At 32.3% G+C, this 16,342-nt stretch overlaps 1 protein-coding gene across 1 annotated transcript; it reads right to left on the bottom strand.

Moving 5' to 3' along the window:
- Window positions 1-7,685: 7,685 nt before the first annotated feature.
- On the bottom strand, window positions 7,686-15,758 carry Zip102B (Zinc/iron regulated transporter-related protein 102B). Its single transcript, XM_089713477.1, has 6 exons — window positions 15,395-15,758; window positions 13,854-14,031; window positions 12,868-12,978; window positions 9,368-9,506; window positions 8,945-9,063; window positions 7,686-8,160 (listed from the first exon to the last, which is right to left on the bottom strand). Exons 1-6 carry the CDS (start codon window positions 15,488-15,490, stop codon window positions 7,943-7,945), a joined length of 861 nt encoding a protein of 286 aa, XP_089569603.1. The 5' UTR covers window positions 15,491-15,758; the 3' UTR covers window positions 7,686-7,942.
- Window positions 15,759-16,342: the final 584 nt, after the last annotated feature.

Genomic DNA, 16,342 nt, shown 5'->3' with positions numbered 1-16,342 from the left:
TAAAACATATTTTTATTTATTTCAATTTGAATTAATGTGGAAATTTATAAGAAATATTTTTCGATTTGAATTTGAATTTAGAAAGGGTGCTTTTCCACCAATAATGTGCGAGGAATGTGTTTGTAAATACTAAATAACCAATCATATCGCTTCATTTAGTTTAAAGTTTGAAGCGATACTATTGGTTATTTACACATTCCTCGCTACACATCCTCCCCGGGTGAGCGTCCGTCCGATTAGGGCCCTCAAATATTTAACACAATATTAAGATTAAAATCATCATTTAGGCCGCCTTTCCATCTGCAAGAAAACTTCCGCAAGAAATGTCCGACAGTCTGACCGACAGCAGCTTGCAAGTCTAATTCCGCGTTTCCACCTGCAAGTAGACTTGCAAGCTGCTGTCAGACAGACTGTCGGACATTTCTTGCGCAAGTTTTCTTGCAGATGGAAAGGCGGCCTAACTTAGCAGGGTTTTATATGTCAAAAATGTATCATAAATGATAACATAACATATAGACGTCTCTTTCTAACTCTATTTAATGCTGTGAGTAAAAACGGTATAGAAAAACATTAATTTGAAATTTGTAAATTGTATTAAAACATACATTCCGATAGAAGATATTATACTAAGGTTTTTTTTATATAAAATAACAGGGAAAAAGAAGGTTGCCATTAGTTTTAAGCACATTTTTTGTATTTAGTTAAGTAGATAAATAATGTGATAATTGAAATAAAGAGATTATAATATTATAGTGTTGTGTTTTATTTTTGAATCCTTCCATTTTGACTCATTTTCAAGTGATCCTTGTCTAGGTATGATTGACTCAAAAATTTCATTAGTCTAAAAATGTTAATATTAATTCATGTTGGAAAATTATATGACTTTTTTTCACAATAACAGACATCATCGTCACAAATTAAGCTTAGTCTGTGGAATCTATTTTTGTTCATAATCCACTCACCACTCATATTTTATTACAAAAGTTAGAGATGTTACTCTTAATGCGAATACATCTAAATCGATCTAGTCGTTTCGAAAATTAGCCCAAACAGGCATACTGACAAACTGTAATAGGTACTTTAGCTGTAAAAACCGTCACATGTAATTTCGCATTAGCGTAATATAATATACTAGCTTTTAGCCTACTGCTGCGCCCGCGTTTTCAAAGAAAAAACCCGCATAGTTCCCGTTCCCATGGAATTTCCGGGATAAAAAAACCTATCCTATTTGTTAATCCAAGTTACCCTCAATGTGTGCTAAATTTCATTGTAATCGGTTCACTAGTATTTGCGTGAAAGAGTAACAAACATACATACATACATACACATACATCCTCACAAACATTAGCATTTATAATATTAGTAGGATAGAATAGGTTCTGGTCTAAATAAGGTAATTTAATAAAACAACAAATATATTCCATTTATTTATTTCTATATCAATACAACAATGTTATCCAATAGGCCTTATACAATATTAAATTAATATTAAATTAACATAAAAATTTGGGATAATCCAAATGTGGGTAGTTTCGAAAAAATAATAAAAATGCATATTTAAGATTATCATCAAAAGTAAATAAAAATTAGCATTTACAAACAATATTTGAATTTTTATAAATTTTACTTTACATGAATTTTTTTCAACTACCCACATTCGGAATTACCCCAAAAATTAAAACAACAAAAAATATATACAATTCTTGGCATTTTGAGCAAATAATCTACAACAATAAGGGCCGATTTTTCAATCCCGAGATAAACAGTCTAATAACTACCCCTCGAATATATTTATTCAATTATTTATCTAACTAATAACGGCTCGCCTATTTTTCAATCGTGATTTATTTGATGAATAACTATCTGACCAAATATTTCCATATTGGCAGCTCTGCTCTCGGAGTGGCGAAACAAACATATTAAATTAGTCAGGTTAGAGCGGGATAGAGTCAACTCTTGCAATTTGTCAACAACCGTCATTATGACTCACGTCAGGAGTGCATTTTAAGTTTGTCTTGTATTGCTCTTGTCTTCTATGATTGTCGATTGTTGTTTTGATTCGAGTAAAGAGTTTGGTTAAATTTGTGTTTCAATTTATATATTTTACGATGGAAACGACATACATAAAGGCAGCGTTCGGCAAATTTTCAATGGCATGGTCATCAGTACTATCAAAAACATCAATTTCAATATGATTTTAATTGATAATAATTATATAGAAAGAGGTTTAATTGTTAATAATTCTACGCTCTATGTTATGACATACGAAAATATCCCAAATTTGACGCGTCAGTTGTCAACTCAAACGCCTAACCGTCGAATAGCGCGCTATCTGGCCGTTGGAGCGGCAAATAGGTTTATTCCTCAAATAACGTAGTTATTCGATAGATAAGTCCTATTCGTCTATTGAAAAATTGAATATTTTGTTAACTGAAGAATAAAGTCTATCTAGCTGTTTATCTGGGCATTGAAAAATCGGCCCTAAGAATAATGAATAATTATACTTAAAATATTGCTTTACTTTGAGAAACAGTTCAGTTTTTAATACATCAATACTACATACTATAGACTATAGAGTACCGAGCATACGTGTCAGATGTGAAACTTAAAAAATTAAGTTTCACATCGTGACGTGACGCTATTGCCTTGACGCGACAACCTTGAAATTTTACTCTTAACGCGCCTAAAGAAGTTTTTCACTTTGAAACAAAAATCACATAATAAGATAAACTCATGGAATTATTGTATTACTAGCGGTCCGCCCCGTGATACATATTTCGCAATAAAAGGTAGCCTATGTTCTTTCTCAGGGTCTGAAGATTGTCTGTGCCAAATTTCATCAAAATCGGTTGAGAGGTTTAAGCGGGACAGACAACCAGACAGACAGACAGAGTTACTTTCGCATTTATAATATTAGTAGGGATGTCACCGACCCTTGGTAAGTGTACAAAGTTTGAAGCTGTCCGTTTAAAGTCAAAATCGAGTCTCAAGGAGTCGGTTACATACAAACATACAGGTGAAGCTAATATAAGCGTGTTAAAATTACATAAACAAAAAAAAAATCACTTTCAATAGACGTATATTTTTGAAGTGAAACTTCTTTATCGGGGTTGGAAAAAAAATTATTGTAACATTTTTTCGTTACGCGTGACATTTTTCCATTACGCGCCATCTTTTTCTTATCCCTACCACGCGTGATTCGACGTATTTCTGTAAAATTGCATATAGTAAATTATTTTTTGAAAAATAAGGACATAAAGAAGTTTCACTTCTTACATGTGTACCTACACTAGTACACGCACAATTTTTTTTCTTGATTCCACTACTGCCCACCAGAGACTAAAGAGCAGTAACAGCCCTTTTGTGATTTTTCGTTTTATTAGTGATTCTGAAAGCGGGTTTCTTAAGCTTTCTATTGAATTAACTTACTTATTTCTAAGACTATAAGAATGGTTTTTATTTAACAGTTTTCACTTACTGCAAACGAAAATAATTAACAATTTGGCGTGATTTCCCAACTAAAATACAGTATAAATTATACTGCAGATTAAATTTTAAGTGCAGTAAAATGCAAGTAAAATGCAGTAAGAAATATAATTTTACAGTTCTTTAGATAGTTTTATATTTCTGGAAAAAAATTAAAAAAAAATTTAATACGCAGTAAAATTTACCGCCATACAAGCTATTTTTACTGCAAATTAAGAAAATACAATTTATTGTCACGAACTCCCAACTAAAATGCAGTAAAATCAAAGCTTGTCGCATTTTAGTTGTGAATACTTAACATTCTTTTATCATTATAAACTGACTAACACGCAGTAAAATACAGCATTACTGCAGATTAGTTTGGATAGCATAATGACACAGATATGATTATTCCTAGCTAAAGTGCAGTTAATGTTTTAAATACTGCAACTGTGAACTAGCTATTTTTCTTACTGCACTAGTAAATTGAACACTTTTTTCTTAAAAAACTAACTAAAATGCAGTATTTTTTTGACCTTACTGCATGTTAGTTGGGTTTCTTGACAAAATAACTGATCCAAACGCAGTAATAGGGCTTTTTGCTGCATTTTACTAAGTTTAAAATGGTATTTTTTACAAAAAAGGCTATGCAGTAATAGGCACCAAAAAGAATAAATGGCCATAATAAATTCAGTTATTAAGATATATTTTTTTTTATTGCTTTAACGTGTGAACCTATGCCTTTACAACCTTTCTGCATTCAAATTTTTTTGCTTATCATTCTGTTGATTTTTTAAAATCAATTCTTAACTTTAAATGCGTTTTACTCGAAATCGTGATTTTGCTGTTACTGCACTTTAGTGTATGGTGGGCAGACTAGTCTTTAGTATGTAGTATTAATGTATTAAAAATTACCACATAATTATGCGGGTAATATAAATTTGTATTGTGGCAGTTAAAATTGGAATGTAAGAAAAAATAAACTTAAATTTAATTTAATAAAATATTAAAACTGCAAAATCATTATGTATCTCGCTTGCACTATATTTCCTTCTCTGTCACACATATACGACGAAAAAAAATTAATAAAACAATATATTGTATTATGTCGATTAAAAAATCTAAGGTTGTATAATAACAAAGAATCTATAAAGAAAAACCCTGTCGATATGTCGCAGTCATCTGGTTGAATCTGCTATTTGATTGAATGACTAGGGCGTTCATTGAATGAAGACATTTAATTGAATGACTAAAGGACAAATCGTCAAGTTGTTGAACGTTTAACTTCTTGACTGAACGTCATTTAGCATAGTCATTGGTTTGGATAAGGTAAGGTTCGTGGTTTTTTTAAATACCTATAAATAGTATATTGAAAGTTCTGTCGTCATTCAATGAACGCGCTAGTCATTCAATCAAATAGCAGAATCAACCAGTTGACGGCAACAGATTCATAAAATATAGGAACTTAAAACTATAAACATGTGCTCTCAGCTTATATGTAATATATTTTATCACGCTTAGGTTTTAAAAAATAAAACTACCCGCAAATTTAACCACAATTCCATATAAAAATTCTACAGATACAAATACATGACATAGTAAATTTGGTTTATTGCACTTTACTGTATTAAAAAGCAAGCTATTGCATTTTATTGTATTAAAAAGCAAGCCATTTTCTTTAATTGGCTTTTATAGATTTAATTTTTTTTATGTCGGTCAGCTGTGGAATGTTTTGACAAAAAATTCGTATATAGAATTGTGTTTTAATTATTCGGGAATTCATTGCTTTTTATAAGCTGCTCGTTTAAAACTTAATCTACGAATATTTAAAAATACCCTCATGATATTTAAAAATTACTCCTAATTACTCTAGAAAGATATTATGGAGTAATTATTAAACACCCGAGAGTAAACTAATTACTCTTAAAATGTCACAGAACAAATTTGTCCGCTTTTGTTCCTTTAAAAAGCAATTAAAATCTCTTTTATTAAATATAGTCTCACTAAAACTTACTAAAGAAAAGGAAATTATTTTTATAAATCTATTTTTAACTGCATCATCAGCCCATTTTAATATTGTTTCAATGGAATAGTGGTGATAGTAATGTATTGAAAAAAAAAGACGTGTGTCACTCGGGGACTGCCGCGGTAAAGCTATTGCATGCTATGCCTTCAAGCCACACCTCCATGCCCGTCGGTGTGGGGAGCGTGAGGTTTTTCGTTACGCAATTTCTGGATTCGCTCCCCGCGCTCAAGGCCCGCGATAGAAGCTATGCAATAGCTTAAAAAAAGTGAAGATAGGTTATTAGCGCTCCGGGAATGGAACGAGCATATGTGGCTAATTATTCACATTTTACTCTAGTGGGTAATTAGCCACATTTTACTCTAGTTGTCTCTTTCACTCACGATAGTTGATTCATGCCATCTCACTGTGACGTCCAATCGTGTGTGCGTTAGTGTGCCGTGTGTGAAGATCGAATGTTGTGTTGGTAACCTATCTACACCTTTTTACTTATAACATCATTGATACATATATTTTTTTCATCGGAAAGTTTGCAAATTAATATATAAAAGTATAATTAATTTTAATATGACTAATTCATACAAAAATCAACATAAAATTAATCAATATACTTAAATACAGTGTACTATGCATATTATACACAATTGTACATACAATTACAACTATAATACTGAACTATTATTCTTTTATCGCTTTAAACACAACCGCCTTCTCTGACAGTCAAATACGGAATGAATCCCTGTGTCGAATCATAAGTTTTTTTTGATGAAAATGACGGTAGTTTGAAATTATCAATGTATGTACGCGAATCGATTATAATATAGACACCAATATAGTTAAATAGACAATGAGGATGAATTATTATAATATTAATTTCACATTTATATTATGAAATAACTTCATTCTAACTCCCCTTTCATTTTGGCACATTTATTTGCGCATTTTAAAACACTTATTTATTATTATTTTTTTTACTTTAGGAAATTAGAAGGTTTAAATTTAAAACTAGATTAAAAGTTAAAATACATTTAAAATGGTTAAAAGATACATTTATGTTATTATAATATTAACGCGGCACGTCTGTTCTCTACGACGTGTAAATCTCAAATGCGCATAGACACCATTTTTTTTTATTTAAAACGAGGGTATTCAGAAGTTTTATATTGTCTTGTGCCTGATTGCACAAGTAACTTAGAATAACAATAAAATTGGCCTTAAAAATATTTTATATATTATGTATTAACTTATGTATCGATATACATTTTTAATATTAAAAATTACATAGATTTCTTTTAAAAATACCAAACTTGGTATACAATATGTACAGAGACACTTAAAAATCGTGTTGTCTCTCTCTTTAACCGAATTCATTTACATACAAATTCAAAATAGTTAAAAAGAGACAGCATGATGACTAATAATTATGTATTATTTCACATATAGATTATCTTTAAAGACGCTTACTTATAGCAAAATCGCATCAAAAACGGATTATTCATAGTCTTATTAAAATTCAATTATAGGACGATTAAATATTTAACAAAATATCTACTCTACTTTGAAAGTCTCTACTATGAAAGTATATTTGTTTCATTATACACAATTACTCATAAACTACTGAACCCAAAATGATGGGGTTGTGTTCATTCCAAATGTGGAATACAGTCGAATGTATTATTCTACAAAACACAATTATTTTAAAACATCCATTTTAATAAAATATACTCAATACAACCTAGAAAAAAGAGTGTGTGTGCCGAGCACACGTGTCAGAAGTGAAACTTATTTGGCAAGATTCAAAGATACCAAAATCGTCGCCGTACTCCATGACGTGACGGTATTGCCATGAAGCGACCTTGAAATTTTACTCTCAACGCACCTAAATAAGTTTCACTTCATAAATGTTTTAAACAATAAAAACTAGACATACATATATTTATTAAAATTATGTATAGATTATACATTTATAAAGATATAGCCGTTTCGGCTATAGCACGTGACAAGAGATAGACAGACAGATAGAAAAATAGACATACATAATATTATGTGTCCTCACAAATATTACATTTCTAATTTTTAATTACGCGAAAGAAAATTGTTTTTCCAATCACTCCAAATTTTTTCAAAAATTAGAAAATATACAATGTACCTTCCACTTTTTTAGGTCACAAACACACAATTTCCAAAAAAAAAAATATTTTCAACATCTATCATTTCCCCAAAACCTCATCAATTCCTCTCCCTCAACATACAACAAAAATTTGAAAAAAATATTTCGAAAAAAAATTTTTTTTCACAAAAATCTATCATTTCCGCAAAATCGCATCAATTCCGCTTCCTCACTTTATCCCGTTGCAGCAGATAGATACAGAACCGTAGGTACAGATTGACACACACGAGTATCAACACTACCCTGTACAGGGCCTTAGCGACCCTGTACACGTGGGGTAAATATCAATGTTCGTGTCCCAATGTTAATAAAACGGGCAACATTGCTCCACAAGAGAGAATAATCACATCTAGCAACTGTAGGCCAGAAAAACCCCGTTTCGGGGGAATACCCTCTTGGAGGGGTAGAAGTGTATGTGTGGGGTGGGGGTTGGTTATTTCGGGGAGCACGTGTACAGTAGCCACGTATAGGAACGTGCCCGCTGAGAATAGCATCGCTATACCTGTGGAAGATAAGGTTTTTTTTACAAAATATCTCATAAAAATTGAAAAATAAAGCCGCTACTACTGGTTTAAGCTTCAAACTATATAAGTAACAGCTTTATTGCGCAAAAAAAGAGCGATGCGCACACGTGTCGGAAGTGAAACTTCTTTAGCAAGGTTCAATGATAACAAAATCGCCTTATACAAAGACGTGACGGTATTGCTATGACGATGAAATTTTACTCTCAACGCGCCTAAAGAAGTTTCACTTCAAAATTTTAAATGTAAAATAATAATGCTCGAGTAAAATGGAAACAAAAGTAAATACTGTGATTGTATTAATGTACAAAAAATTTATTAGGGTACAATAAAAAATTACGAGACACAATTTCGCTAAAAAATAATTTTTATTTTAAAGGCAAAAGTCTGCCTACGCGTGTATAAGGCAGAGTTTACTAACGAGCGATACAATGGACTTTGAACATTACTGCCACGTAATAAGGTGTTCATTTCAATGAATGTTTTATACAACGCCGCTCGGATGTTATTGAGACCTTTTAATAGGCGATTGTAAGTCTTATTGTACGATAATAATTATTAAGGAGATTTGACAGTACGATAAAGGTATGTACGTGATTAATACTAATTATTACTTCTCCTAATAAATTCCTAATCTCTCCTAAAACTCACCAGTCGCGTTGAAGTCGCTCAATGTCTATTTACTCTCGGAACCAATGCCAAAGTACGTGATTAGTACTAATTATTACTTCTCCTAATAAATTCCTAATCTTTCCTAAAACTCACCAGTCGCGTTGAAGTCGCTCAGCGTCTGTTTGCTTTCGTTGCCAATGCCGAAGTATGTGATTAGTGCAAGTAGAGGCGCGGAACAAGAGAATATTAGGAGATGTTTGCGGATTCGGTTCCTGGAATAAGTTAAATGTCAATAAATAAAAATGTCTTAATAACAGCTGTATGTTTTGACTTGTAAATTAGTTTTCTATAATGTAAACCTGCGTAATTTCCAAAAAAATAAAGTGTAATCTATTATCTACCAATAAAAAAAGTTACCTATACATTTTTTCAATTTTTTGCATGGTATTGAATGTTTTTTTTTTATATAGTACGATATTGACTTAAATTTGACAACAAAATCAGTTTGAAAAACTATTTTTTTTTTAATTTTTACATTTTTCTGCCTTTTTTTTACAATGATACACTTTTTCTCACCTCTCAAGCCCAGCATGTAACAAGAATGTAACCAATCCAAAAGCAGCTGGCGCTTTATGCAACATAATCGCCAGAAACACTATGATTTCGACGTCCGCGTGTGATGTGGTCGCCGCAGCACCTAGAGCTATGCCGTCAGCTGAAAATAGGTGAACAAATGTATAAAACACTGAACAATTATTATAAAACTAGCTTCCGCCCGCGACTCCGTCCGCGCGGATGTCGGTCTTCGCGTGGATGGTTTATTTCTCCATTTTGAGTAACTCTGACAATGACATCTTATAAATATCTATTGGACCCAAATACGGCTAGGCCTATAATAATACGCAACGTGTGTTCGCGGTTCTACAGAACAACGTCTATGGATAAAACTGAAAAATTAAGATTAATTTTTTTTCTACGTATTTTTCCAGGAAAAAAAGTATCCTATTTTACGCCCAGGATAATAAGGTATAATTATACCAAGTTTCATCGAAATCGAACCGTTAGTTTTCACGTGATGTCTTCACATACAGACAGACAGACAGACAAAAATTTTTTTAATCACATATTTGGGTTTGGTATCGATCCAGTAACACCCCCTGCTATTGATTTTTTCAATATTTTCAATATACAGAATTGACCCTTCTACAGATTTATTATATGTAAGTATAGAAGTAAAAAAAGCGATCAGCGTCGCCCATATGCACCCACAGCGCAAAAACAAAAAGTTGTTTGGTTATGAAAAAGTTGACACACCCCTATTATTACTTTAATATTATAAATGCGAAAGTAACTGTGTATTTCTCTCCTTAACGCCTGAACCATTTAACCGATTAGGATGATATTTAGTATAAATACTAGCAGTCCGCCCCGGCTTCGCCCGTGGTACCTACATGTTCAAAGTTCAAACTATCCTATCTCTCAAGTTGGATCGAACTGCACATGGTGTGCAAATTTTATTATAATCGGTTAAGTGGTTTCGGAGTCCACTGAGGACAAACATTGTGACACGAGATTTATATATATTAAGATAGCTTCAAACCTGAGAAAGGACATAGGATGGAAGTTTTATCCCGGAACTCCCATGGGAACGGGAACTATGCGTTTTTGTTTTACTACGCCCACAAAGCCACGGGCGAAAAGCTAGTACGTAATAATTATGAAATGCTTGAGTAATTTTAGTTTTCTTATCATATGATTACGTTACATATGAATGACTGTGTTTAAAATAAACTAATTTAAAACAACACTAGTAAATACCGTAACTATATCCACATTTTAAAATTAAACAAACTTTTGTAATCAAATACTAATTCAGTCATCATTTTTTATTGCACGTGTAACCTCATTAAATTCAATGCTTATTAATAATTCTATTGGAATTTAGCATTTATTATATTACTATCTAAGTATGGCCTATACAAATGTTATGTGTAAAAGTAATTTTATTTTTAACTAGCTTTCTGCCAGCGGCTTTGCCCACTCAGTCAAAGAAAAACCCACATAGTTTTCGTTCCCGTGGGAATTTCAGGATAAAACCTGTCTTATCCCTCCTCAGGTCGCAACCTATCTCTGTACCAAATTTGAAGTAAATCCATGCAGTACTTTTTGAGATTAGCCCGGACATACAAACAGACAAAAATTCTAAAAACTATATTTTTGGCTTTGGTATCTACTGTAGATCACGCCCCAAGTATTCTTAAAAAAAAGACGGGTTGCACTGGGGGAGTGCCGGCAGAAGTGAAAACTTGAATATTAACATTGAGCATGTTTGATATTTTGGAATGGTATCCGTCTTACGCTTTTTCGATCAGGTCACGTGTCCTGACGCGAGTTTAAGATTTTATACCCATTACAGAAAAAGTGCTCAACGCCGCACATAGGTAGATTTCAACTAATTAGGCGGCCAAAACTCGCCACCTCAAAAAAATACTAAAGATAAGATAACCATTTACTCAGGTAGTAAACAGTTCCGGGAATACCATAGGCACCCCCTACCCACCCTTCGTAGACGCACAATTGTTTCCCTAGGGTAGTAGGGTAGTCGATAGTCGCTTAAGGTGTACGTGTCTGTTCTCGGCACTCCTAAACTTACAACTTTTGTAAAATTCATATTTGTTTTCTAACTACTTCTTTTCGAGTGACAGTGGTGGATTGCAGTAATTCAGGTAAGAACCTATGTTTTTCAACAGTAACATTAATAGTTTCTACTTCCCCTGATAAACTTTTTATTTTTTAAAGATAGCTCTATCAAAAAATCCGTTTTTTTTGTGTTTCTCACAGTTAAATATGTCTTTTGACGAACTTAAGGGTCCGTCCGAGCAATGTTTTCTTTATTTTACAATACTTTACTTATTTTTCTATTATACCAGTAAAAAATTGGCCGCGGAAACCCGCGCGTTTTGAAAATAAGAGCATTTGAATCTAAGGGGTCGAAATTGAGAAAAATACCAAGTTAGTGCTAAATTGTATTAAATCGAATTATTTTTTATTTTAGGTCCGTCTGGTGCCTCGGGTACTAAAATAGTGACTCGGAAGTACCTGTTTGAACAGGTAAAAAGACAAAATTTACCAAGTTTAAGGGAAAAACTCGATTCGTATGAAAATTTTCTTTTGATACGTTATGGACACACTGAAAATGCTAAAAAGCATTTGAAGCATAGATATTCTTGTATCAAAACCTAATTCATGAAAAGATGGATGAAAGCCAGTAAATACGAAGAAGTTTTCCTAGTAAACAACCGAGATTGGTTAGAAGGAACTTTCGAGATTCCGATACAATCGGCTTCTCCTCAAGGTAGGCCAGCAAAATCTTTCGAAGATTTAAGTGTGCGAAGCAAAAGAAGAAAAACTGAAAAATTTGCGCGAATTTGGAGCATGACGTCATCATCCATGCCGCACAATCCGTTTTACAAAACACTGGGCAAAGGAATGCTTCAAATTCTCAAAGAAATTACTAATTCGCCGACACAAGCTAGCAAATATAGATCTATAAGATCTATAAGAATATTTAAGATGTAGTTAAATGAAATTTAAACATGTTTTGGCTTATAACTAATAATTCATAAGACGTTTTTTTTTTATTTCTTTGGTAATTTTTAAATAATATTTATTTTTGGTATTTTATTGATGTAAGTATATTGTATAATCAATAAATATATTTTTTCGGATCAAAAACGGTTTATTTTAATTTCCTATTGTACATATAGATATTTTCCAGAAAAAAATATTTTTGGCCGCCTAAATAATTGAAATCTACGTATGTGCGCCGCTAAAGAAGTTTTCACTTAAAAAATTCTACATACACATCACCGCCTCTATAGTCATCATTTCGTAGATTGTAAGTTAATTTGTTTATGTTGTAAGTAGTGTATTTGTATAGAATTATAGTGTTAGTCTGTACCGCATTGGGTTTATCCTGTAAAGGTTATTGATTTACATAATAATAAATAAATAAATAAATCATTTTCTAGATTGTTTTCACAATAAATTTTCATCATCATCATCACCACACTCACCAGCAGCGTGCACCACGAGTCCCACGGTCGCTGTGACATTTTTTTCCACAGGATTACTCGAGTCGTTGTACCGAGCTGACAGCTGGTCCACCATTAGCATGAATATGAAGCCTGTGGAAATAAATAAATAAAATAATATATAAGAAAGCTTGATTTTTTATACCACACTAGCTTTCCGCCCGCGGCTTCGCCCGCTTTGTCTAAAACCTAATAAATTATATACTAAAACCTTCCTCTTGAATCACTTTATCTATTAAAAAACCACTTCTAAATTAGTTTCGTAGTTTAGAAGATCTAAGCATACATACAGACAGACAAGACAGATGCCACGTGAAGCGACTTTGCTTTATACTAGGTATGTAGTGATTATTAATTGGTAAACCCATAGCCTGTTACCATGGGATTATTCCATCTCATAATATAAAATTTACGTTTATTTTTCCATTATAATAGGATTAAAAAACATCAAGGAAAGAGGGTGAAATAATTCCATCAATGCTGATAACTTCCGGTTATTTTGTTTATTCAGCAATATTTCATTAATTAAATCTATTTTAAGAAATCAATAAAAAATTTAACAACATCTTTTTTCCATTTTATAGTACACTAGGTGTGCCGCGCGGTTTTACCCGCAAAGTAAGTATGGTCAGATTTAATACAAACTTTGTACAAATAACAAGGATCGGTGACGATACAATATATTTGATATTTAGTTTTATAGCATTGAAAAGCTAAATAATATTCGAAAGCTAATAAATGAGATTCTTTTAAAGAAAAAGTTATATAGATGGCTTGGGGCATCCCTTATTACCCTCAGTAGGCACATAGAACCGAAGGAATATATAATAAATTCGATTGCTCTCGCGGGATCACGGGTGGCCAAGTGGTCAGGCGTCGCCCCGGCAAGGCGAAAGACGCGGGTTCGAATCCCGCCTCGATATTTTTGATACAATTTATTTCGTGTATGTTTTTAAACTTTTACTTACCTAAAACCAACGATATCCCAATAACCGAGTGCAAATCTGTCTGCACTGGTGGTTCAGCTGTATAATTCGTGACTGCTCGTTCCCCAAACAGGGAACGGACACCTTCAGGTATGATCACCGCTAATGCAGTGCCCACGAGGAGACCGGCGCCGAATACTGTCACTTTGAGGAGCTTTTCCTGTGACAAGAATTGATTTTTATAAGCAATGGTTGGGCTCTAACTAGTTTTAGTATTTTCTAGTGTTTGATATTACGCGAGTATTATACCTTTAGAAATTAAAGATTTTAAATGCGATTTATATTCATTATATTATTTTTCCGAAGTAGTTTTAGCTTTAATAACGAAAATTTGAGAATTGACCTATAAAAGCATTTGATATTGTAGTTTATATTGTGAGATTTTTTATTTTTTTTTACTTTTATTTAGTGGTGGCAATTACAAAATTAATGTTCGTTAGTTATAAATGTTGTAACTTGTAACTAACATGCTAATCTCTGAAACCACTGGCTGAAATTTAATTTAAACTTGTATTTGAAATTTAAATTGAAAAGCTCGATACAGCAATGCATACAATTTATCCAAAAAATATAGCATAACTTTTACAATGAAACAGTGAAAGAAATAAAAGCCATCGCATCCAATTACGAATTCATGTTACATGCTTGAAATATTTATCAAACTGTTAAACATAAATTAGGTTTGAAAAGCTGTGTTGTCCTAACAAGCTTACCAACTCCAGATTTACATAACCAGTTTATTTAATCTATCCCTGTACGGGGTTGTAGGGCCCGTGCAGAGTAAATAAAAGAATTAAGTACAATAATGCCTTTATTGCCTAAATTCTATATGGTTAATGTAATGAGTACGCGCATTTCTATGGTGATCAAATGCGAACTAATGAAATAGGTACTAAAATGTTGCGTGTCCGCACAAAATGCTGACAGCGTGCAACATGATGTACGAACACCGTGCAATCCCTTTTGATCAAAAGTTTCCACTTTTTTTTCTGTTTTATGAGTGAAATTTAAATCATTCAAAGGAATAGTTAAGTTAGTTACTAACTAATATCTATTTGTGTATGATTCAAAATATTTAAATTAATAGTTTCTACTGAACTGTCCTAGATGAAAATTGGAATACAATGTATGTCATAAGACTTAATTTATGTATGTATTTTGTTTAGATTTTTTAATTAATATGCTTTCTAGAAAGGAAAGTTAAATCAGTAAATTTTGGGAAGCTTAACTCATATCAAACAAAAGTTAGAAATATTGGTTGCAAAAACGCTTACTAAATTTTCATACTTTCAAAACATAAGTCTTATCACAAAAAAATTTAATTTGTATTAATTGAAATTATATTACATTGATTATTACAAAAGCATATCGATAATGTGGAATTTGCAATAACTATTGCTACAAGTGTTACAAAATATGCTTTCGAAACGAAATCTGAGGAAACAGCTGGATGCAAGATGACTGCCTTGTTATTTACGCGTAATTTACTAAAAATCATATTTTCTTGTATGGAAATTTCTTACCTCAGACATGCTGACATTCAGAGGGATGCTACCAGCAACATAGGATCCGATTAACATTACTAAAGCTAATAAAATCAAGACGACGGTTCCATCCATTTTTTGAGCAAAAAATTTACAGATCGCCGATAAATAGAGAATATTTTTATCAATAACTGCGGTAGCGAGAAGATCAGACTTCTATCGAGCGTCGATCATTCATTATTCACTAATTAACACTATTTACGAATTTTAAATATGATTTAGTTTATTTAAATTGAAAGTATTTTACATGTACGATACACGGTCGATTTTGCTAAACTTGACAAATGACAACACAGCAACACAGTGTAATATGAACTGTCAATCAAGTGTCAACATAATTACGTATGGCAATATTGCTCAATTTAAGTTGCGTATACACCGTAGGTATACACTGAAGCAATCAAGCAAAAATTGTGACATGCTTAGTGACGTGTTAATAAATAGATTTTAAAATAGATAACATGTGAGATAACAGCTAATATCAGATCATCATAATATATTCTAGGTATTAAAGTGAAACTTTTATTACATCGTCTCAAACTTTTTGGTCTGTGTAGCGCAAGTCGCGTGTTTCGCGGCTGCCGAGTAGGTATACCATGGGTATACCTACTCGGCAGCCGACCGTCACGCGACATGCGCTACACAAAGTAGTGTTCGGAACCGTTCGAACAGTTTCACTTTTACCGTGGTTTCATAAAACCACACAACATTTTTTTTTATTATAAACTTAACAATAACGAAAATGTTCTATAAAATTTACATTCTTCCAATTTCATGATGAACATGTTGAAGAGGTTTTAGGAAAATATTATCAAATAATGTAAATTAAAATAATCATGCGTGCATTAAAACATAGAAATTAATGTAATCAAGAATGAAAAAGAATTATGAACATCCAAAAAATATAACTTGATTTATTGTACCTAC

This window comes from Colias philodice, chromosome 30 (genome assembly GCF_061535455.1).
Source record: "Colias philodice isolate Cphi_HAF_F1 chromosome 30, ilColPhil1 Martin Lab GWU primary, whole genome shotgun sequence".
Taxonomy (NCBI): Eukaryota; Metazoa; Arthropoda; class Insecta; order Lepidoptera; family Pieridae; genus Colias; species Colias philodice.
Note: the sequence above shows the minus strand (reverse complement) of the source record. Positions and strands in the feature narration are given on the sequence as shown.